Here is a 24,874-nt window from a genome sequence, read left to right as displayed (position 1 = left end):
TTGCTCATTATAGATCATGATCAGAAAAAGTTAAACACCGTCTTAGACTGTCCAAAAGTTGTATTTGCTTATTATAGGACTGATGAGGATAAAGAAGTGAGTGCCTCAGAAGGTTGCATCTCTGTGAGATAAAAGTAGAAGTTTGAATGACAGTTTTTACTTAGATAGAAAAACCACCCAGATTGAGTTTGTTACTCTTCTGTGAAGGTAGAATATGCCAGAACATAATGCTCTTCAGGTCAACAGGAACTAAACTTGTTGTTTCTCTCTGCACAAAGAATTATGCAATTTCCAGTGGGAACTCCCCTTTGGAGGTGGAGAAGGAAGGGGAAGGAAGAGCAGGGAAAGAGGCAGTTTAGGCAGAAATCTTCATTGTGAGTCTAGCTGAACACGGATCTGCATGGAGTTAACTCTGGGGCTTTGTTGGAATCTGCAAAAGGTTCATTATTGAAGACAAAGAAAGCACAACTTACTTCCATTTATTTCCATTCAGGATTTATACCAGCTCTGTGCTAGGTGCTGGGATGTAACAGCAAATAAGACATGGTCTTGGACTTGTGGCACTTGTGCCCTGGCAGGGAAGACAGTTGTAAATTGCTAATTACTATACACTGTGCTGAGTGTTAATAATGGAGAGTGTATATAAAATGCTTTGGAATAGAGCTTATGAATTAGAGGAACTGTGTTCTCAGCCTTTTATTCAGAGAAATGTGCCATTTACTAATAAAGAACTGGGGTAGGGTTTTTCCCCCCTACAAGTTGGGGAAGTTACTCTGTTGTAAAGGAAAATGAAATTTCTGAGGAAATTAGGATCAACCAGACTACTGTATGCTTTCATGTCTTTTACTCTAAATGTATTTTAATGTTTTAAAAATGTATTTTAAAATAAATTTTGACACAATTCCTGTCCAGAAAGTCTAGAGATACATAAAATAATTTTAAACTATTTTCTATAATGTCCTTAAAAAATACCAACAAACAATACAATACGTAATTGAGTGCTTTTCTCTGACAGAACCCACAGCACTTTGCTTTTGCTTTCTCGCTGATTTTTAAAATCAGTAATAACTTTTTGGGACATTAAAATCATGACTAATTCTACAAAAGAAATATCACTGCAAATCAGAGAGTATATTCAGGGTCTAGAACCTAGGTCCCCCAAATCCAGGCTAATTTACTTCTGCCAACTGCGTTTGGCCCAAGTCTATCCCATGACTGTGGAACCAGACTGAATAAGAGCTGAGTTTTAATGTTCTTTTATTTTTTTAGTTTTTATTTCATTTAGATGAGTGTATTTTTACTGTCAGCTGACTTTGCTCTGAATTTTCTTCTTGCTGACAAATTCTGAGCATGCCCATCTATGAGTTTGAACAGTAGAGTGTTTTTTCAGCAGTGAAATGAGCAGGCAGCATTTAACTGTAGACATACTGTTCATTGTGAAGCATTTACTTCTTTTTGTCTCTTTCTAGGATTGAGTAAAAGCAGCTGGGAAAATTCTTTCTACTTATATTGTTTGAGACATGGCCTTCAAACTTATCACAGTTTCTCAGATGAGGAGAGTGAAACGCAGAGACCCAAATCTTCTGACGTATGCAGATATCCTGCTCCTGTCCCTAACATCTAAACGATGGCACTGATCTATTCACAAGTTCAGAGCATGTGGTCAGGGTTTTTTGATTAATGTTTGTAAGCCTCAGGCTTTTTGTGTTTTGGTGGGGCATTTGCATTTTACTTTATTTGGAAAATTCAAGTTGAGGGAGTCATTTAAGAAGAGTCTTGGAAGCCTTGAACCCTCTAAAAATAAAAAAGCTCACATTTCTTTTCTACTTTGGCTCTCTGTTGGAGAACACTTATGTCATTAAAAACACCGTAGTTTGCTTATCTAATTTCTACTTCATGTTCACTTTAATGGTTTCCCATCGCTCTTAGGAAAAATTCCATTCTTCTTCAGACTATTTGCAGTACTCTCCAGGGCTTGACCCCTGCCTGTCTTTTTAATCAGTCTCATCTTTTTTTCACTCTCCCATTTAAACTCTGTGCTCTAGCTACTCCGAATTTCTTGGATTGTTTCAATTCCTCGTGCATGGCTTCCTTGCCTCTGGGCCTTTGAACATGCTGTTCCCTCTGGGCTGGAGCTCGTTCCCTGTCCTCCTCCTCTGGCTCACTGTAATCCTCCAGGTCCTCTGGTAACCTGTCACTGAGCCCTTGACCAGCGTAGGCTTGTCTACTGTATGTTCTTACAGTGCCCTCTTTTCTCCAGATACTGGGCTCATCACATGACAATTACTTTTTACAATCTGTCTTCTCTGGAAGACTAGTCCTTGGGAAGGCAGGCCCAGATTCAAGAGAAAGGAGGCTGGTTAAAATTCCTGTGAGTTCGATTTAAAAGACTTTTTATTAGACTGGCATTTTGTAGCATTTTAAAATTTATGAATTCCTTTCAAAGTAATATAATTTTGTGAACCCCCCCACAGGAATTTAAAAAATAATGTCACTTTTATAAATTATGATAAAGAAGGGAATTCAGGTAAAACATTTTCTTTTATATCAATGTTATTAAAATTATATGATACAGCTTATTAATATAAACTTAATATTTTAATAGCCTCCATTATGTAACTTTTTCTTTTCTCATTTAACGAGCAATGTGTACTATTTAATCAATTTAAGTAAATTTTGTAAGAATAGTGTGATTTGTCGCAATAAATTTAAAAATAAAATATCATGCTTAGTTTGGGGCCAAGTACGCCTTAAAATGAAGTTGGAAATGTCATGAGTTGCCTTGCCATGACGGCCGTTAACCATGTGAAGGCCCCAGGAGACTTGTGCGAACTGCTGGGGTTTCACAGTCTCCTGCATGGTCTGTAGCCTTAGAGATGCAGGTGGAAGTGTTAGGAGAACAGGTTTCGAATTCCGCCCAGGGATGGATAATGTCTATCATAAATCCCACAATGGTTACTAGTCAACATTTCCAGAGAGGACAGGTTATTGCTGCTTCCTTCTTTGTCACAAAAAGAGCAGAAGATACAGATAACACGGGAGGGAAAAAGGAGAGACACTGAAACCGTGGCCTGGCTCTGTGCGCCACTTGTGCCTCTAATTGCCGTTGGGCCTCACTCATCAGTGACAGAGGGGTGGTCCTGTGCTCTCCATGTTTCCCAGGGCCTCTTGGAAGTGGAAGAAGCAGATTGTGCCACTTGCTTACTGACACTACTGGGTGTTGATGTGGTCGGTTGGAGGTACAGGTGATACATGTGTCGCCGGTGCTCTCAGGGACCCTTTTTAATCTCATTAGCCTCTGTGACTCTGTGACCTTGGTTATTGCATGTTCAGAAAGTGTCAGCTTTTTTTTGAAAGTGATATTCTTATTTTCTATGTGGAGTGATACCAAAGACCATAACACTTTCTCATTTGCTGGATGCTATCAGACTCTGGCCTCTGGATTAGGGCGGCGATATTGAAAAAAAAATATTATACTGGGAAATGGTATTTAGGAAAATGTTGCTAATTTTTACTCTCACTTGGGAGCCTCATCTTCACACTCTTTGGTCAGCCCTGGGCAATTAAAACTTTTGTTCTAGTAAAGTTGCCTCCTGAAAAGGTTTCATTAATTATGAAAAATACCCTGTGGGCATTATATTGTGATTTCTTTTGTGGCTATCATAAATAATGGGGCAAAAACACTTGTCAAAATATAGCAGAGCTGATTAGATAATGCATCTCTCCTTTGATTTTTGGTTGGTTTTCTGTTTTAATTTTTAAAGGAATAGCTATTGCTTTCTTAAGAAATAGGAAGTGCTCATTTAAAAAAAATTCAAGAAATACTGAATAGTACGAAGTCAGCAATAAATTGTTCCAACTTCCATTACACCAGAAGAGCTCTTCATTCATTTATTCATTCGTTCATTCAGTGAGTGTTCATTGAGTGCGTACAATGTGTCAGGCACTGTGGCACCAGGGTTCATCAACGAATAAAAGCAAAGTCCCTGCTATCATATTTTTGTGGGAGGAGAAGATGATAAACAAATACCTAAATAGATCTATAGGTGTCATGAAGAAAATAAAATAGAGTAAGGGCATAGAGAGTGTCAGGTTCTCTTTCAGACAGAGTGACCATAAAGGCTCCTCTGAGCAGGTGACATTTGAGCAGAGCTAAGTGAAGTTAAGGAGCTAACCATTTGAATGTGGGAGGAAGCATATGCAGAGGTAAGAGTGTGCTTGGCATTTCTGTGATCAGAGAGGCCAGTGTGGCTAGAGACCAGTGAGTAAAGATGAACATAGCAGAGAGACTGGAGAGATAGCCAGGGACTAGTCCATGTCGGGCTTTAGAAAGCTTTCAGCTTTTCTCCGGGTGTTGGAAGGCGATGAGCAAGGAATAGATTACAGGGGAGCACGAGTGGCAGTAGCAGGACCAGTTAGGAAGCTCCCACAGTAATTCAGAACAAACCCATGCCAAATTGGACTAAGTCAGGAATGGTGGAGGGGATAAGTGGTTGGATTCTGGGCACATTTTGAAGGTAGAGCTGGCAGGATTTGCTCATGAATTGAATTAGGACTTTGAGAGAGAGTAAAGAGTCAATAATAGCTCTTAAGGTTTTGGCTTGGCAGATGAATGGTGGTGCCATTACTGAAATAGTGAACATGAAGATCAGGGTGGGTGTTGAGCTCAGGTTTGGGGATGTTAAATTCTAAGTACCTATCAGCCATCTAAGAGGAAATGTTAAGTCATTTATAGGAGTTCAGGAAGAGGTCTAGACTGGAGATACACCAGGCATGGAACTGGAAGAGGTCTGCTAAGAAGCGAGTAGAGATGGAAAAGAGGTCCTGAGCCTCAGCCCTGGGGTGTTTCAGCATTTAGAGGTTGGGAAAGAGGAGGAGGGTCCAGCAAAGGACATTAAGAATGTGTGTCCAGGGCGCATATTAGGAGAGGATACGGTTCTGGGGCCAGGGAGTGATCCCTTCTGTCTAGTCTTGGTGGTGCTAGAGTGAACTGAGTGTGAGAATTGGTGGTGTTTGGCAGTATGGAGGTCATTACCACCCACGACAAGAGTGGAAGAAGCAAGAGCTTGGTTACACTGGGCTGGAGAAAATAAAGGAAGAGAGGAAGTGGAAGCAGGGAATATGAACAACCATTCTGAGTTTTATTGTAAGGAGAAGGCTGCATGAAAAAGTGGCTGGGGAGGAAGGGAGAAATCAAGAAAAACAATTTTTTTAATAAGACAAATATAGCATGTTTATTTGCTTATGGGAATGATTCAATAGAGAGGGGAAATGATGATTCAGAAAATACAGTTGACCCTTGAACAACATGGGTCAACTGACCCCCATGAAGTCGAAAATTCGCTTAAAATTTTTGACTCCCCCAAAACTTAACTGTCATACTGTTGTCCCTAGGTATCCACGGGGCATGGGTTCTGGGACCCCCAGGGGAGACCAAAATCTGTGGATGCTCAAGTCCTTTATATAAAATGGTGTATAACAATACATATAGTTGGTCCTCTGCATTGGATTCCAATCATAGGTTAAAAATACTATTTTTGACCCACAGTTTGTTGAATTTGCAGATGTGAAACCTGGAGATATGAAGGGCCAACTATATGTTTATTGAATAAAATCTGCGTGTAAGCAGATCTAAGCAGTTCAGACCTGTGTTGTTCAGAGGTCAACTGTAAGTGTATAATTTTAGGAGCAAAGGCCTTGAGAGATCGAGAAAGGATAGCTTTCTCATGTGCAGGTGGATAGATAAGGCTAGGACAGGAGCTGGGTAGGGAAGGCGGGTAGGAGGGTAAGGTTGTGGATTGGTGATGGGGCACATGGACTTTCTCTTCCAGTGTTCACATTTGGTACCCATAAACAGAAAGGTAGCTAGTGAGGATGAAATAATTTTATAAGAATGGCATTATGCCGTATGTGCTTTAAAATAAAAACAATTGAATTTAATTTTACTTGAGTTTAACAGAAGAAAAAGAAGCAAGTGTAAATGAGGGAACTGTTAAAATTCAGATAAGTGTTTCTTCAGATAATAGTTCCTGTAAGTTCTCTGTAAGGTTAAGAAAATAATTATGGAAATCATTTGGAGGCTGAGGTCATTATTAATATTTTTAACTAAAATTTCAGCTAGATCTTCACTTTTAGACGGATCGACTGATTCCTCGCCTAAGGAGGATTAGGTGATTCATTTTCTTACACTTCTTTGTACCTTTCTTCCCCATCTCCCAGTTTTCGTAGCTTATCTGGATTCTTTTCCTTGGCAGGGTTTCTAACATGCATTCTGACCTGCATGCTCCCATTTTTTGGTGTTGGTGCTGTAGCTGCTGCCTGCAGCTATGGCTTCTCTATTCCTGTGGGTTTTGTTTTATCTTTTGGGTGCAGGATTTCTGTTTCTCAGGAGGAGTTAATGGATGGATGCTCGCTAGACTGAGATTTTTCAAATGTGAGAATGTCTGAGCTATTTTCCACTTTTTTATACTTGCCTCAGCTTGGATCACAGTGGCTCTTCCTTCAATTTTTTTTAAACATGGCTCCATTATCTGGCCTCTAATATTGCCATAGAGAAATCTGAGACCCACCCCGAGTTTCCCCTCTATTTTGTTAAAAGAGTTGCTTTTTCGCCATTGCTTCCTAAATAATTGAAGTTTAAAAGTTTAAACATTGTATGTCTTGATGTGGATTGTTTTACATACATTTCTTGATATATAGTATGCCTTTTCTATCTGTGGATTTAGTTTTTCCGTTATTTTAAGGAAATTGCCCTATGTTATATCTCTGGATTATTTTTTTCTGTTCCATTTATCTTCTTTTGTATTTCCTATGAGTCTCTTAAGGCTTTTTTTTTTAACATGCCATTAATTAGGTTAAAAATCTTTATGAAAAATTTCAAACCTACGCAAAGTAGAGAGATGTATTATGAACCCCTGGGTACCATTACCCTGCTTCAATAGTCCTCAGCTCACAGCCAGCTTGTTTTGTGTATCCCCCACCCACTCCCACTCCCCTCCATTACTTTCAAGCAAACAGCAGGCATTATTCATCCTTGAATATTTCAGTATTTATCTCTAAGATAAGAACTCTTTAAAAAAAACCCATAACCATAAATAAGGTTCATCTATTCTGTTTACAATCAGTTTATTAAATCCATAACAACATTGTTTGTGTTAGGTCAGCACCCTCTTTGTTGCAGAGGTACAGTAAACAGTAACTACAGTTGCTGAGCCTCAAAATCAGGAGGACAAAACTCAGAGGACAGGCCAGGGAACTCTCCCTGATGCAGAACGGTGACACGTTGGGTTGAGCAACAATTACAGGAGTTGTGGAGACAGGAAGTGCCCACCAGTTTTTTAGTGTTCTCCGAATTTCTAGTGCTCACGTGAACTGTGGAGGGCATGGAGTAGGACCCAGAATGTACACTTTCTTTTCCAGCAAGAAGCGAAACTTAGGCCCTTTCTGATTTAATAATAACCACAAAGAAGGAGTTGGGTGGTTTGAAGACTCTGTGTTCTAGTTCTGCTTTTGGTGGTCATGTGGTTTATTCCAGAGCTTTTTAATATGCAGGTCAAGACCTTCTAGTAGGTCATGAAATCAAATTAGTGGGCCACAACTAGCATTTAGAAAGATTAGAAAATATCAGAGTTTATGGCATGTAGTAAGGATATGTGTTGTTTCATGAAATTTTTATTTCCTTTGTGTGTGCGTGCATGCATGCGTGTGCTTGTAAGAGTTTGCGCTAATTTCTTCAGTATAATTCCTTTCACTTTCTATACCTACTTGTTCAGAAAGTTAAAGGATCAAAGAATTCATGAGGGAAATTTTATTTCTGTATTTAACAACAACATATATAGTGCTTACATGTGTCAGAAATTGTTCTAATTACTTTATGAATATTAACTCATACAAACCCTGTGAGGTAGGTACTATTATTGAATTTTTACAGATGGAGACATTGAGGCACAGAGAGGTTAAGTAACTTGACCCAGGGTCACATGGCTAGTAAATGATAGAACTGGCACTTTGAGCCCAGGCAGTCAGGTTCCAGGGTCAGAGTTTGCTTTGCTGTCTCTCCAGTTGATAGCATTTCTAGGTGGTGGCATGGACTTTTTGTTGCTATTGCCTTCAAGAAGAAATGATAAAAAAGCATTTTTCCACTCTACCCCAAACACATACACTTAAACTTTCAGAGTTAATACTGTGAGAATGAAGACTTTTGTTTGATAAGTTAAAAGGATCCTTTTTATTAACCAATCAATATTGCCAGCCTAGAACTATAGAATTCTAGCATGAAAGACAAGTCCATATCTCAGCCTTAAACAAGTGTGGGAAAATGGTGAAAAGCACTGATTTTAGAATGAAACACATGTGGATCCAAATCCTGCCATGATCTGTAACAATCTAGGTGACCTCATGGAATTTTTACTGATCTCTCTGAACCTCAGTGGTCCTTCATCTGTGAAGTGGGTGGAATCATAGGTAGGTACCAGGCTGTCGTAAGTGTTTTTTATATAAATTATCTCTTTTACTTTTCTTTCTAGTCCACTCAAGTGATTGTTACAAACTCCATTTTATAGAAAATAAAACAGATTTAGAGAGATTAAGTGTCTCGTTCAAGGATATACAACTAGTAGATGACAGCTAGAATTAAAGCCCAAGTCTTTCTGAATACAGAGTTTATGCTTTTAAGCACTCTGCTTTACTGCAAACATATCCCATTGGGATGTTTTGAAGATTAAATGGGACAATGTACCTTTACACTTCAATGGTGACTCAATTTACTATGTGCTTGCTTGGCACATACTAAGCACTTAGTAAATGGTATCTGTGATAACTCTTGAATATTTTAAGATGCGCCTGCCTAAGACTTTTGTGGAGACAGTTTACTTTTCCATAGAAAATAAACTGGTCAACCAAATCAGTTCTTATAACCAATCAACCACTTAACATATAGATTGAGTTCATGAAAAATAATTGGTTAGCTGTTTTCAGGGATCTGCTAAGCACATACTTTCATTGGAATCCCTTTCATCAAGGAAGAGACTGTCCACCCAGCATCTAGAACAGTGCCCAGTACATGGTAAGTGTCTTAGTCTGAGTTCCCTAGAAAATAGAGCCAGAGGCAAAAGCTTATATTTTATTTGGGAGTGACATCCTAGGGAAACAGGAATGAAGAGAAAAGGGAAGTAAGGAAGGAGAGCAAATATAAGGGACTGCTTATAAGCTGGCCACAGCTTCATGAGGGAAGCTGATTATTTGGTCTTGTGGGACATCTTCAGAGAAACTATGTGAAGCTACTGCATCTCTGAATAGTCCGGTGGGAGAAGGAGGGAGAAGATTTCATTTGCCGGCTCCCATCTCCTATTGTCAAGGGTTAACTTCATGGAGCTTCAACTCACCTATACTTCTTGGTCACATGGCTGGTGGCTGAGCAAGTTCCTCTAAATCTCCTGCCTCAGTGACAACAGGGAAACCCTGGAGTGGGAATCTGGAGGCATGCAGCATGGATATAAGGCAAGCACGGTTAGGCTGGCCCACCAACAGCCATTGCAACTTAAGGTAGTACAAGCTGTTCCAGCCAGTCGGCAAAACAGCTGTCTTCATTTTGGGTGATATAAACTGGATCCAGCATAGCAGTCTTTCAGTAATGATAGACTGAATTGCCAAAGTTAAACTTTTGGCCCCGCTATCTTATTTAGGTGATTTGTAGTTACTGACTCTTACGTTTCATTTGTTCCATACTCAGTCTACTTTCCTATCTCCTCTTCCTTTGCTTTGCTTTCCACCTAAATTGGGGTGTCCCTTTGTCTAGGCCAACTTTTCTTTCATGCTACATGCTTTCTGTGGGTAGCTGCATTCACTTCCACGGGTTTTCATACTCACATGTACTTGCTGATGGCTCCCAAATGTCTATTTCCAGACTTGACCTCTCCTGGGTACTCTAAACTAGAGAATAAAACTGCCTTTTCAGTTCGAAGTTCCGCAGTTACTTCAAAGGACAAGTGAATCTCTTTGTCTTCTGTAATCATCTTTGTCCCTCTCCCCAATAACGAATAGGTGCTTGGTGAATGCTCGTTGAACTAAATCTGAAATAATGTGCCAGTACTGTATGCCATGCTGGGTCCTGCACAAAATGAAGCAAACCCTCCAGAGCCAGCTCTCTGGGAATTTAGGATCTGGATTTTAGTATTGATTTGGTTTGTTTTCTGTGCAATTATGCTAGAGCCTTGAGCAATATACAGTTTACCATTGCTCATTACTTTAATGGACATGTTGAAATTGACATTTGGTGTTTTCAGGAGTTATTGGTAGGGAATTACTTGGGCTTTTACAATCCTGTGCTGTCCTTCTGCTTCTCAAGTCTGTTTGTTACCTGTGTCCAGTTTACAGATCCCTTTTGAATTGTGTTTGTATCTGATCTACTCAGGGTGCATGTGGGCCCTCTCTTGCTTTTACCCCCACTCTTCTGAGTAAACCTTGAAGGCACAGTGTTCTACTCACAGCCTCCTAAGTTTAATCTGCCCATTTCTGCCTCCTTACCTTTGCTCTAGTAAGCGCAACCCTGCTTCCTTATCACCTTTACATCTCAACTAAGGCCTCAAGACTAACTCCAGTTCACTCTGGTTTATACTGATGATCTTCTCTCTGAGCATGATCTGAGACCATCGTTTTGACACTTAGCATACACTATCTTAAAATGTTGAATATTTTTACATTTAGTCCCTTTTTTTCTAATTGGGAGCGAGATAATATCTTAGATTGTGTGTTCCAGTGGTTCAACACTTAGATATTTGCATGGGGTAAACATAAGATCAATACAATATTTGCTGGATTTGTTGGTTGATAATTGTGGTCTTTGGGAAATGACTTCCAGTTTGCCTCCAGCAATGAATCAGGGCATCAGACTAGGTAACATTTCCCAGAGGAGCTGTTGGTCATCTTATTCCAGATCTTTAGTTTGTAGTACAAGTTAATTCTAGATTTTGGGAATTCTGTTTCTTAAACATCTCAGGCAAGGCCTAGGAGCTAAAATTACCACTCTGGCATTTGATGTGACAGCTCGTTCATTTGGGAGCCTTTTGTCTTTGACTTTCTATTGAGTCATTTGAAAGAGCCAAGGCAGCTTGCCAGAACAATTGTGATGATTAAAGTTCATTGAGATATCTGTACCCCTTCACACTCTCTAGCCTCATCGGCTTTATGAGGTTGCTTTCTGTGGCTTCATTTGGAGGCTTGAAAGTTAATGGATGACTGAGCATCCTTTTGAAACTCTTAAAGCCATTTTTCTTCTCTTCCTTCCCACTGGTGGGTTTCTGTTTGTCTCCAAAGCTGTGCACATTGTTTTTAAGTAGTGTGGAGTTAATGCAAGGGGAGGAGAGGTTCTTTCTTTCATAACTTTGGGACAACATGCTGCACAAACTTAAAATTCAACAGAGAGAACTATAGTCAAAAGTAATATGAGGGAGTCCAGGACTCCAGGTCACCACCCCTTCTTCCTCCCACCAAGATGACTGTCTTACCTTTGAACCCAAAGATATCTATCACATGTTCAGTTTGCTAATCATTGGATAGGGAGGCAGTTTGGAATCCATAGCTTTCGGATCGCTGGCCTGAAAGCCTGTATTATTGCTAATGATAAGTGTTAGTCTGTACAGGGATTTTCCACTCGTTCAATTCTCTTACTCATTGGACCTCTGGACCATTTAGTCTGGATCGCTCATTAATGCCAACTCTGTCTTATAATCTAGAAGACCAGGAATCCATCCAGCAGACTTCTTCTACTCTGATCTTCCTTCTGCTCCGTTTTTATCATGGCACAAACTTTCTCCACCTTTATTTTTTTTTGCTTGAAATCCAGACTACTCTGTTAGCCTTTGGAGCTGCTCCTCCCTATGCACCCTTATCTCTGACCAGGCCCCGGTGTCTCCCTTTGTTCTAGCTAACCGTCCTCCTCGCGACCTCACAAAGAGGCCATGCTCCAACATTCCATCTCTTGGCTTACAGTTTATCTTCTCTGGAATAATGTCTTCTTACCCTTCCATTTACTGAAATTCTGCCCATCCTCAGAATACTAGTTCACACTTTTATCTCGTCCCTTCTCTCTGTCTTTCTCCTCTCCTTTCTTCCCTCCACAAGTTTAAGACCTACTGTATGCCAGGTGTTGTTCTGGGCCCCAGAATAGATTGGTGAACCAAACAGACAAATTGCTCCCCCAAGGAGTTTAGTCTTCCTCAAGAAGCCTTACTTCAGTGAGGTTAGTCCTCATTGCTCGTTCTGAGTTCTCAAAACTGTTGCTTACAGTATTTATTCTTAATTTCATGTACTTACAGTACACAATATCATAAAAAATTTTAGGAAATCAAATGTCTAGCACAATTATGTAATATATAAGTATATAATTTTTGAAAATGCATATTTTTATCATATCTTCACAATTAGATTGTAAGTTCCTTGAGAACAGGAACCTTCATGTTTCTGAAACTTCAGAATCCCTCATATCCATTAGGTTTCCTTTGTTTGCAAGAGGACAAAAACCCCATGTAGACTATTTTAGGCAAAAAGGTGAGTCTGCTTCTGTGACGGAAAGGTGCAGGGATAGGGCTGGCATTGGCTGTGACTCGATTCACGAACTCGTTTCCTTTTTCTGTTTCTCAGCTCCGCTTCTCCAGGTCAGCTCTATTCTCAAAAAAGCTTTCCATTCATGGTGGCAAGCTGGTGGCAGCAGTCTCAACTTTCATTGTGCCCAGGTCTTGCAGCTCCCAAACAAGGCCTGGAGGTAACATCTACCATCTTTGGAAAGGGCACAGGTAGAATCAGCATTACTAATATGAATGAGAGTGGGGGAGAATGTGGATGCAAGGAGGAAAAACAATAAGTATCTCTCACATCCACACATCCTGGAAGCTTAGTAGTCACTTGTTGGTTGGTTGTTTGGATTAACTCATGTTTCTTTCTACATCATATTCAATAAGGTAAAGTAATGAGGAAACAGGCCATTAGTCACTCTCTTTGAGGAAGACTATTTGCTGTTTTCTACTTTACTGAAAGTAGCTTGATGGCCTTTTCTTGGAACACGGACAACTCAGATTAGTAGATAAGTAATACTATGTAGTCACTGAAAGCTGTGGTATATAGTAAGTGGGCTAAAACTGATGCATGTCTCTCTTCTCTCTGCTCTCACGGCACTGTGTGAATACCTTGTTTACTTATCTTATTTCACCTTGTTTTTATAGGGCTTTTTTTTTTTTCTCCCTTGTTTTTTCCCTACTGTCTTGCTAACTTTGAGGGAGGACTTTTGTCTTCTTATTCTCAGAGCTCCTGGAAGGTGCTCAAATAAATATTTGCAGTAAGAGTAAGTAAGAAAGAACATTGGCTTGGGAATTCCGTGACCTGGGTTTCAGGCCTAGATCTGCAGCTAAATAGCTGTGTGATCTCTGGCAATTCCTTTCCCTTTTCTACGCTTTGGTTCTCTGCTCCGTCCAACAGAGATTTGTAAGGGCCCTCCCATTACTGAGTTTGTAGAACAGCGAACCAGTAGGGCAAAGAGTAAGACTTGGCAGGGCATTCCAGCATTTTGTTTCCTGGGGGACAGTTTTGAGAGGGCTGATTACCCTCGTGATAAGAGGTCTTGGTAAGAGATATGGAGGATAGAGCTGGATGAAAGCCTCAATTGTCTTCTTATATAACACTTGCTGGGGAGGTACTAGGAATTAATATTCTTCAGATGGCTGAGGTGACATCATGTGTTTGTGAAAGGGCTAAAAGCAGGTGAGACAGATTTTGTGGAAAAAGACTGGCAGGCCCGGTTCCCAGTGGGGAACCTGGGCTGATCTCATGCTTCACACTCTCTGAACAGAACCTGCGGGAGTTGCAGCTCCTATCCCCTAGGTGCTGGCACATCAAGGATAAAGGAAGGACGTGCCTGTGTTACTCTCCAAAGGTTACATCTTTGCCCAGGCTGCCCTCCCACCCCCATTTTCTCCTTAGAAATTGAGTTCCATAAGAGGGGGTTCTGTGCGACTTAATCAGAGAAAATTCCTGAAGGAGAAGAATTTTGAAAGAAGGAAAGAATGGGCTAATATCTCTGGATTGAAAGCTTTGGCTGAAGAAATCCCTCTGTACTCTGCTGGCTAGCGAATTCCTTGAGTGTGCTCTGAATTGTGGACAGTGTTCAGAGGACTGTGTCACCTTTTGATTGGCAGGTGTTTTATAATTTAGCATCTATATGATTGTCTATGTGGCAGGTCCATGACTGCTTTCGTTAAATGATCAGTGTCCTATTAGGGCTAGTTTTTCTTCTAATTTCATCCTTCATTTGGCCTGTCAGCATCTTTCTAAAAAGGAAACGAGCCTCCTTCTAACTCCCAGAACAGGTATAGTTAGGATCTTAGCTGTGGCCAAGCACGGACAAAGAGTCAGTACTTCCCAGGGGAAGCTTTGCTGGATGTGTCTGCTGATCCTGACTTGAACTAATACATAAAAACATTCCTTGCCAGGTTTTCATCTGACACCTCGGAATTGATGGGATGATGATCTGCCAGTGCAGTTCAATGTCATGGCCAAGTTTGCTGTCCAGAGTGGCAGCTTTCAAGATTTGTTTTAAGTATACTCAATGCAGAACTGAGATTTGGCCCAAAGAAATGGAGAAATGGAAACCGAGAATTCCTTCCTCCTTTTGGTGCCTTGTTTATCAGGCCATTTTCCCCTTAGCTGGCAGAATGGTGCTTAACAGAACGAGCTATTTGGTTGGGTTGAATCTTTTAATGAGATATAAATCACATATCATAAAATTCACCCTTTTAAAGCATACAGTTTACTGGGTGTTTTGTTTTATTTGAGTATATTCACAAGATTGTGTAACCATCGCCACTGTCTAATTCCGGAATGGTAGGGTCAAATTTAGATTTGAATCTTGAATGAAATATCAACCAAAAGTCAACTCTGAAACTCGGAAAATTTGTTCTAAAACTTTTGTCCCTTTTGCAAGGGAAGCTGCAGTTTCTATTTAAGTGTCATTTAAAAGAAAAAAATGTAATAGAAAAACAAAGAGTCAGAAGACAGTGAATTTTTATTGGGTTTGTTGCTTGTTTATTTTTATCTGCTACTAATAGATTTATAAATCTCTGGTCTTCGGGTTGGGGCTTATTTCCATGGCTATGTTATAATAAAGAATATTCAGGACAAAAGCAAAAAGACTGTCTTTGCTTTCGTTTTCTTCCTCTTCTTTGTCAAGCCATGCTTCATTAGGGCAGGACTCGGGCCTATTATTTCTTCTGTCACTGTCACCTAGTACAGTGTCTGCCATATAGTTGGGGCTCAGTAAAGATTCGCTGAATAAATGGGCTGTGTTAGGTGCCCATGGGAGGTCATTTTTGGCATATATCACTCCAAATAGTTCATGGTGACCTTTGTACTTTGGCTTTGTGAATGGTCATGGCATTAATTCACATTCCTGGGATACAGCTGCTTCTGGAAACTGGGAGTGACTTCTTCCCATGTTGCTCTAGCACAGAACCAACAAGGATCTTATCATCCCTAGCTCCCACGAACTCTCATCCAACTATAACTAGATTTGTAAAGCCTTTTTGAGTTTGTATGGTGAAGCACAATGTGGGTGATGTGAGTGCGTGTGTCTGAGTGTGCACACATGTGCACGTGCATACTTGCCTAAGCACACGATGGAACTATGAGGAATTCCTCCATGTTTTTATAAATTGCCCCTTTCTTCTTTCTGCCCTTGTAGTTTGTGGGTAGGTCAGGGTGCAGAAGGGCCTCCAGCCTGGGCACATGGCCCAGGCATGCTGGCATTCAGTGGCCTATTGTTTCCTGCCCCTTATGTGCATGGACTGGTACAGCCGCCTTCTTGGGGACCATTGTTTGTCTTTGCAGCAGCAGCAAAAGCTTGAAGCATCACAGTTTGCCTTGGACAGAGCACTCATTCTGCCTTGGAGCTGCAGGCCTGGAGGTGACGGTGGTGGGAGTCTCCCTTAAATGTCTGTGTGGGTGCCCAGGGAGGCTTCTCCTTCCATGCAGGTTGTGTGGGAGGGGAGATGCTCGGTGGTGTCAAATCACAAATCAACTTCAGTGGCAGGTGGTTATCTATTAGCAGAGACTCTTTTCCTGGATCAGGGGTGGGGATATCACTTTCTTGCTTTCTCTGCTCTCTGGGCTGACTGGCAGCCCTCAGGGTGTGCTCACAGGACAAGAAAACACTTCCTCCAGAGCTGCCCTGTAGAGTTGATCTAGGAAGCAGGGAAGGGATCCAGCCCAGTTGTGGACTAGCTGAAATGTAGGCTAGTTAGTGAGTCAGTGGACTGGTCCAAACTGGACTCTAGGGACCTGAATCACTCCTGAGCTGCAAGGTGGAGAAGGAGATGTTTCCAGGGTGGGGGGTGGGGGGGTGGACAAAGAAACTGTGATTTACCTAGAAATACCTTCAGAGACTCCAGACTCGTGGTTTGTTTCTCTCGTCTCACTATCAACCTCTTTGACAAGTCAGTCAAACCTTAGTGAGCTTTTGCCCTGCGTGTACCTAATTGTATGACCCTTTGGTAAATTACTTAACAAGTCTTACTTCAGTTTTTTTCATCTGTGCAATCAGAATAGTTGGGGCTACCTTAGGGAACTAGTTGTGAAGATTAAATGAGATGATGTATAAAGGCCCGCAAAGGGTATCCAGTGAACATATACGCTCCTTTCCTTCAGGGCCTGGAGGGATACCTGAGGGTGGGGTCACTTTGTGTTGTGCTGCCCACTCACTGAGGCACCTGAGAAGGTCAGGATGGGATTCCCTGCTGCTGGATGTGCTTGGGGGCATCTTAGATTAGGTTGGGTATCTCAGAGGCCTCCTCTGCAGTGCTTGTTCCTTGAACAGGACAGGTCTACCACTAGGACTTAATGGATATCAAGGGAATTAGCCTAGACCCCTCTTTTTTTGGCAGAGAGTGGACATCATCCATTCTACCGTATTCCTTTCTGCTCTCCTGGTTAGTGAAAATTATGAAGGCAAAGTCTTAAGTGAACTACAGGTGACTTAGAGGGGCCTGACAGCCCCATTGCCCATCTACATCCTCCTGTACCTTCTGTTACTGACTAGGTACCTTTTCACCCAAAGAAGGCCTGAATCTCATTCAATCGGTCAGTTGTAAGTAATATTGATAAGCATGGCAAGTATCCTCTCCACTCACAGTCTGCCCACCCAATAACTACTACTGTCAGCTACAGCCTCTATCTGTCAGTGGATAGAAAGGGCACAGATGCCTCTAGGAATAGTATCGGCAAGGGCTGATGCCTTTAAGAGGCCCAGAAATCTCTGGCAAGAGCCAGATGCCTGACATGCCCTCTGCGGATCTTCCCCTCCAACACCCTTGTAATCAGACTCCAAAAAACACAGAACAAGAGAGCTTTGATGAGTGATGAGTAGGCGGCTTTTCAGTGCAGCCTTCTGTCTGCTTGAAACAATCCTTCGGTGCTCAGTTTCAGTTCAGGTGAGGTTACTGCAGGCCTGGCTGACATTGGTGGTTGGCAAGGGAGAGGCATGGAGATGAAGAAGGTGCGAACTACATTTACAGATCACCTAAGATCACCTATAAAGGACCAGATACTTGTGCTACATCCTGATATCTATGAAAATTAAAAAAAAAAAAAAAATGAAGTCGGGGATAGATTATGGACTCTTAGCTACTCTAGGGAAAGCCAAATGCATCATTTGCCCATCTTTCATTGCTTCATAATAGGAATACTTGGCAAACCTTGCAACATCACAGCCTCGATCTTGGATTTGCTTGATTTACCCATACCTCTGATGAAAACTAGATCCCCTCTCCCTATGCATTACACAGCATAGACACAAAGCATTGTTACAACTGTACTATTTGGGAATGAATTTGGAGCATGCATAAAGAAAGGCATAATATTACAGATAGGTACTCTTTTTTCCTGAGATTGGAGTCACTGTCACATTCTAATGCATTGTAGCTGAGCAGGCTTGGAGGGGAAGAAGGTAAAAGAAATGGCTCCTTTGTGACTGAGATGGGGATAGGGACATAACTTCAGCAGGATACGCACTACAGGCCTTCCCTGAGCTGACAAGCAGTCTGGCTTTGGCAAGCTGCTTCCTGTGTGTGCCAGGTCTCTTGTCAATAACAAACGCAGTATTGCATTTGAAGCAGATCTGGTTGCAGCTGGAGCTACCACTGCTGCAGTTCCCAAGAGGGCGTTTGCGAGCCCTGTATGAGGACTCTGGCCTTCCAGAAATCTGCCAAGCTGGAACTTAATCAGAAATATTTTTCTAGGTTTGACAGCAGGGGCTCTAAGCATTGGTAAGGATGAAGCAACAGAGATATGAGTGACAGCCATTGGTGAAAAAAGTCAGCTTCTTAGAGACCGATTTACATTCTGTAATATTGGAAACTATGGAATCTGCTCAACAGTGGGTAGGTTTGCTTGCCTAAAAGTCCTGGTGCTTGTTTCATTTTTTATTACCACCATTTGGCCTTGCGCAGGGCCCTCTCTGGCCCCATTAAAATATCCTGACCTTCACCCTAATTCATGAAGATGTGGAAAAACATTTTGAAATGATGGGAGAAAGTATAAAAAGTAAGAGTTTGGTTTCTAAAGTCAGTCTGTCTGGTTTTGAATCCTAGCTCTACTACCTAATATAATAGCTTCACTTCTTTAATAGTCAGTTTTCTCATCTTAAAATGGGGATGAAAGTAGTGCCTACCCAACAGGATGGCTGGGAGATAATTCATTAGGCTCTCTGCCAGAAGAGAGCCAACATTCTGGCACTGTGCCAGAAACACAGTAAATTGCTCAATAAATGGTAGCTCTGAATATTATTATCTCTGACAAGCATTTTCTCTTAAATGATTCAACAGATTCCTGGTTTCAGTGTTTTTCAATAGTCTGAAAAGAGTTGGTAGAGTTTAGGCCAGGTTTAGTCATTGTTGGCCAGATTTAGTCGTCGTCGTCGTTGTTGTTGTTGTTGTTGTTGTTATTATTTTATCATTAAAGGCTTTAAGTTCCCCAGAGGACAGGGAACAAGTGAACAGAAGGGGTAAATGATGGCCTGTGTGGTTCTCAGGGATATCTGTCTGACTGTCTTGCCTGGCTTTTGTTGTAGAGATCCGCGCTCAGCTTACAGAGCAGATGAAATGCCTGGACCAGCAGTGTGAACTTCGGGTGCAGCTGTTGCAGGACCTCCAGGACTTCTTCCGAAAGAAGGCTGAGATCGAGATGGACTATTCCCGCAACCTAGAAAAGCTGGCAGAGCGCTTCCTGGCGAAGACACGCAGCACCAAGGACCAGCAATTCAAGTAGGGACTCTGTGGCCGCTACTTTCAAAGATCTTGGGATGGGGGCCTGGATGGAGGGAGGCAGGGTGTGCCACCTAGATCCAGTTGAATTCATGTAACAGGTAACCCAGTGCCTTCAAGTTGGCTGAGGTTCGAGAGTCCTCAGTGACTTCTCCATCACTTACATGCAGTTCAGCATCCTGGAGAGATCAGAATAGATGATGAGCCATGTTGATAATAACAGCAAACACTTTTGTAGGTCTTCTTATGTGCTATGCATGATTCTAAGGGCTTTACATAATACGTTAACTCACTTAATCTTCACAACAACTCTGTATGTTGGTTATTGTTATATCACCAATTTACAGATGAGGAGACTGAGTCATAAAGAGGTTAAGGATCTTGCCCAAGGTTTCTCTCTCTATTCTCTCTCTCTCTCTCTCTCTCTCTCTCTCTCTCTCTCACACACACACACACACACACACCCCTAGTAAATAAATAGCAGAGCTGGAGTTGAAACGGGCTGGCTCCAGAGTCTTTGTTCTTAATCATTTCACCAAATTGTCTTTAACCAGAACAAATGAATGATGTTGTAGCCATAAGTCTAAATCGCTGCCCAGACAGTTGCTAAAGTCTATTCCTCCTACTTTTGTAGTATTTTATACAACTGGCCTCTTCACTCTGTTCTCACTGCCATTGTCCTAGTTTAGATCATCATCATCTTTACCTGAATGATTGCAGTACTTAACTGTGTCATCTACAGCAGAGGTTCTCAATCCTGGCTGCACATTAGAATTCCCTGGAGAACTTTTTTTTTAAATGTTGAAATCTGGGCCCCACTCCAGACCAATTAAATCAGAATCTCTGGGAATAGGGCCTGAGTAACAGTATGGTATAAAATCTTCCCAGAGGATTCTAACCAACGACCAGCGTTGAGGACTACAGTCTGCATTCTAATCAGCATTGAGGACTACAGTCTACATTCCAGTTCTCCCCATTCCAATCTGCCTGATCCACTGTTATCAGCTTGAGTCTTCCAGGAAGACACTGGAGATCAGGCAGCTTCTCTGTGCAGTGGTTCCCCACAGTCTATGTGTCTATGTTCCTGATACTCAAGGTGCAGTCTCCCAATATCAGTACCACCTGGGATGTTGGAAATGCAGAATCTTGGGTCCTACCCCCAGATCTACTGAAACAAGGTCCCCAAGTGATTTGTGTGCATATTAAAGTTTGAGAAGTGCTGCTTTATTCACAAAGGCGGACACTCTTTGACTTGGTCCTCTAGCCCCTCTACATCTGGCCCTGACTAGCTTTCCAACCTTATTTCCTGTTTCTGCTCCACTATACCTTAGCCAAACAGAATATTAATTCCAATGGGCCTTTGCTCATCCTGTTATTTGAACTTATGTGTCCATTTTTTATATCTCTGCATATCTAAGCCATATCCACGTTTTAAGACGCATCTCAGATGCAGCCTGTTCCAAGAAACTTTCCTGATTCTCCCAGAAGAAAGAATGTTCTCCCTCTTCTGAATTCTTAGAAGAGAATTATAAGCATTTTATTGGTTCTTTTATGAGAGCATTCGGCACTGTCTGTCTTATATTATCTTCCCTTAGTAGATTGTATAAGCTTTTCTAATTCATCTTTCAGTCTCCCACAGTGCTTAGCATAATATGAGGTATATAATAAATGCTCATTAAATATTATTGGATGTGTTAGTGAGGGAATAAATTTAAGAATTAATGCCAAATGTATCTTATTTTCCATTTTTGTTTATTGCCCTAATAATTTGAGACACAAATTATCTTTTATAAACCAGCTCTGAGCAATGACATGGAGGCTAAAATTGAGAAGAACATGTGACATTCCCAGTTTGGCCAGAAAGAGAATTTCCTCCAGATGTTTTGTCCTCAGAGTCCCTTATCTTTCCTAAGTTCTGTTCTCTTTATGATAAGCAATCCTGAGAGGATAAAATGTTATTTTAGTATATGATAAATGAAGATTTGGGGGAGGAATCATGTGCTTTAGACAAATGATTCAAAGTTAGATTTATTCTGTTAATAAGCTCCTCCTAAGTTTAAAATATTTGGTTTTTACTAATATATCATATACTCAGCTTAAGGACATATTTACTACAAATTAAATTACAGATCTGCTACTCTCTAAATCATCAGAATTGCTCTGATTAAGACCACATACAAGGAATAGTGTTTTTTCCAAGGCTGGAAGAATCGATTTCCTTGATAAAGCTTGTACCTGGTTTCATTTTTTCCCCCAAACAACCAATGAGTATTTATTGAGAGCTAGCTCCATATTGTACAAGTATTGGAAGATACAAGATTAGTTTCTTGTGTGTATCCAGAGGGGCTCATAGCTGGAGAAGAAAAGATTTTTAATACAGGAAGCAATTAGAGGATAAAGCAACAATGTTCTCATTAAGAGATCATTGCTTTTATGTAGAATATAGATGTGATAAGAGGTCAGAGGTAAATCATGAGAGATAAAAGATCTAGAATGGTCAGGAGAGTTTTCATGAAGCAAGTGAGACCTAAGTTAGGTTTTAAAAGTAGATTTGTGTAGGAGAGAATAGCATATACAGGTAGGAGGAAGCAGGAATTTTTGGCATTGATGAGGGTACAGGGACTAGTGAGGGATCCAGCTTCATTAAAAGGAAGGTTCTTTTACATTCATTCAACAAATGTCCATTGCATATTCCTTGAACTCCTTCAGGCTAAACATTGTGTCTTAGGATATAGCAGTGAACGAGCACTGCCTCTTCACTTGGCACTTAGAATAGAATGAGGCAGCAGGCATTAAGCAAATCACACGTTTAGAGGAGTTAAGTGTTACAAGACTAAAGTACAAGGTGCTACAAGAACTTGTAAGAGGAGGATGTCTCCACTCATTTTATTGTCACTTTATGGCTAGTTTACTTTAATAGCTTCCTGTCTGATCTTATCCTGAGTAACAATCTACTTATTCAACAAAACTCTCTTAAATACCTACTGAGTACTGTACTGTATGCTGATTCCTATGGAGACTAAGATAAGCTCTAGAATCCTGGCTAACAGGAGAGACATGTAAACAATATAATGTAAAAAGGCCTTTAATAAAGGTATGAGCCAAATATTATGAGAACGCAGATATTTTCAAAAACAGTGGAAGATAAGGTTAGATAAGTAGAGTAGGTACCAAATAATGGCTCTTTGACAGATAAGTAGAGTTTAGATTTGATACGGCAGTGTGGTGGTGAGCCCTCTGGGTTTTTGTGTGGAGAGAGAGACATTGGAAAAGATGTGGTAAAAGAAAGAATTTTTGCTATGGCCATGCCACTCTGAACAAGCCCACTCCCGTCTATTCTCGGAAGCTAAGCAGGGGCAGGCCTGGTTAGTACTTGGATGGGAGACCATGTAGGAAGACCAGGTTCTGTATAAAAAGTAAGGGATTGTAAGCTGACAAGGTCCTTGCAATCTGTGAGATCAACCAAGAGTTGCCTCACCTAAAAAAAAAAAAAAAAAAGAATGAATTTTTATTTCGGGAAAAGGCCAAGATAGAGGTTTGGGGAGGGGAGGTAATCCGAGCACAATGGGAATATATTCAAGAAACTGGGCAGGACTAGATAACTAATTAGGTGAAGAACTGTAGTGGTCATAGGTGACCCTACATCTCTAACCTGGCAACCTGGAAGAATTGTGGCATCTACGATAGAAGTGGGGATGTTGAGGGAAGACCTGTTGTGAATGGTGAGCCAACCTTGGCCGTGTTGGGTTTGGGGCACTGGGAGGCCTTCGGGCATCCAGGTGGAATGTTGCGCTACTGAGGGAGGAGGTGATGACTGGGACTAGATAGCATAATCTTCAGTATAAAAGTGATTGTGGAAGGTATGAAAGTATATGAACTTGGAGAAGAGAGGAAGAAGAACAAAGAGCTAAAACCAGGACCCAAGGCTGGGGCACGCCTAAATTAGAGAGCACTAAAATTACTGCTAGAAGTTAAAGGTTACCAGAGGAGGTGGGGGAGGGAAGGAGGGAGGGAAAGAATGAAAGAGAGGGGGAGACTTTTAAAAAGCAGTTGAAAAGATAGAAGGTAAGGTAGGATAGTGTCATTGGATGGAACTAGAAGTCTTTCAAGTAGAAGATCTATAAAAGTTAATCCCAGCAATTTTTTGTTGATACTCTCCATGTATAGGGCATTGCGAGAGATGCAGAGATGACCAAAATGAGCTTCAAACCCAAGAACTCAATCCATTAGAGTGAAATGTATGAAATTACTGGGTTTTAGGTCAAAAAGTGGTCGTACAGTGGCAATTTCAAATGGTATAGCCTAATAAAAGAGGAGATGAGACATACACACAAATGCACTGAATATGGTGAGGAGGTCCGTAAGAGGCTCTAGGCAACTTCCCACTTTCATACATAATTTATTCCCAAAAGTGGACAGAACAGTCAAGTGGTTGAATGTCAGATCATAGTTTTATGTGGAGCAGGTGGGCTCTATTACTATAGGCATGCATATGAAATTCTGAATTATACCTACCTGATGTACTTTCATCATTTGGTACCTGGTCTTTGTTCTTTTCACTACAAATAAATCCATGGTATGCCTGCTTAAGTCCAGTGAGCATCTGAAGAGTTGCTGATGATTTCTACCCTTGTCTTATTAATACAGTGATGAAACTCTACTCAGCACAACACTAGTAAGGATACTTTCAGTTTTCCATTTTCCACTCATCTCTATGTTGCAGAAGGGAACCAAATATTCTGATGTTTGCATGCACAAGTGTTACTGGATGAGACAACCATGCTACAGAAACGGAAGTGATGCTTGGCAGGCAGCACCTCCAGGTCAAGCTTGAATCATTTGTTAGCAACTGAAATTTGACATTTTGGCCTGGGAAAGGCTTTTTAGATGTATACATTTTGGTTAGGATATAGGTGCGGCTGTAATAGACCCCAAATAATAGTGGCTTCCACAGGATAGAGTCTGATTTTCTTCTCACATAATTGTCTAGGCATTAGCCATCCAGGGGTGTGTCAGGCTCCTTATTCCATCTCAAAGAGTGCTGCCCTTGTCTATATGACTCAAGATGGCTCACTGCCACCAGGTCCCCATTCCAGCCAATGGGAAAAGCAAAAGGACAAGGAGCAGGTACATCTTTACTCTTTAAAGGTGCCGTCTGGAAGTGGCACATATACCTTTTCAGCTTACATCCTACTGGCCATAACTTAGTCACATGGTTATACTGAGCTGCAAGGGAGGCCGGGAAGTGTAGTTATTCTAGGTGGCCCAAAAGTAGAATTTCTGTTAATATAGAAGAAGGGCAAACATAGTGGGGGACTATAAGCCTCTGCCACATTGTCTGTGATGTGTGAGAGGGCAGGCGGGTGAAAGCCCATGGCCACTCATCCATACAAAGTGCCTCACGTATACACAGAAACAAATTTGTTCAGGTCGGGGACTGGGGAAGGCTGTATGGAGGTGAAATTCAATGGCTGGGAAATGGAAAAATGAAAGCGCCTGTCTATAAGCTTCATTCAGTTGAGACAATGCAAAAGAAGTAGAAGGAGGAGATGAAGATGGAGGAGGAAGCATTT

At 41.2% G+C, this 24,874-nt stretch overlaps 1 protein-coding gene across 10 annotated transcripts in view; it reads left to right on the top strand.

The window, feature by feature from the left end:
* The window catches only part of SRGAP2 (SLIT-ROBO Rho GTPase activating protein 2), a 229,612-nt gene that overhangs the window by 70,965 nt on the left and 133,773 nt on the right, over positions 1-24,874 (top strand). For all 10 annotated transcript variants that reach the window (XM_039881736.1, XM_039881737.1, XM_039881735.1 and 7 more), the window contains exon 3: positions 19,109-19,301. In XM_039881736.1, coding sequence (XP_039737670.1) covers positions 19,109-19,301 — 193 coding nt within the window. The remainder of the gene's footprint in view (positions 1-19,108; positions 19,302-24,874) is intronic.

This window comes from Pteropus medius, unplaced genomic scaffold (genome assembly GCF_902729225.1).
Source record: "Pteropus medius unplaced genomic scaffold, Ma_sr-lr_union100, whole genome shotgun sequence".
NCBI lineage: Eukaryota > Metazoa > Chordata > Mammalia > Chiroptera > Pteropodidae > Pteropus > Pteropus medius.
The sequence above is the reverse complement of the archived record's forward strand: the minus strand, read 5'-3'. Positions and strand labels throughout refer to the sequence as shown.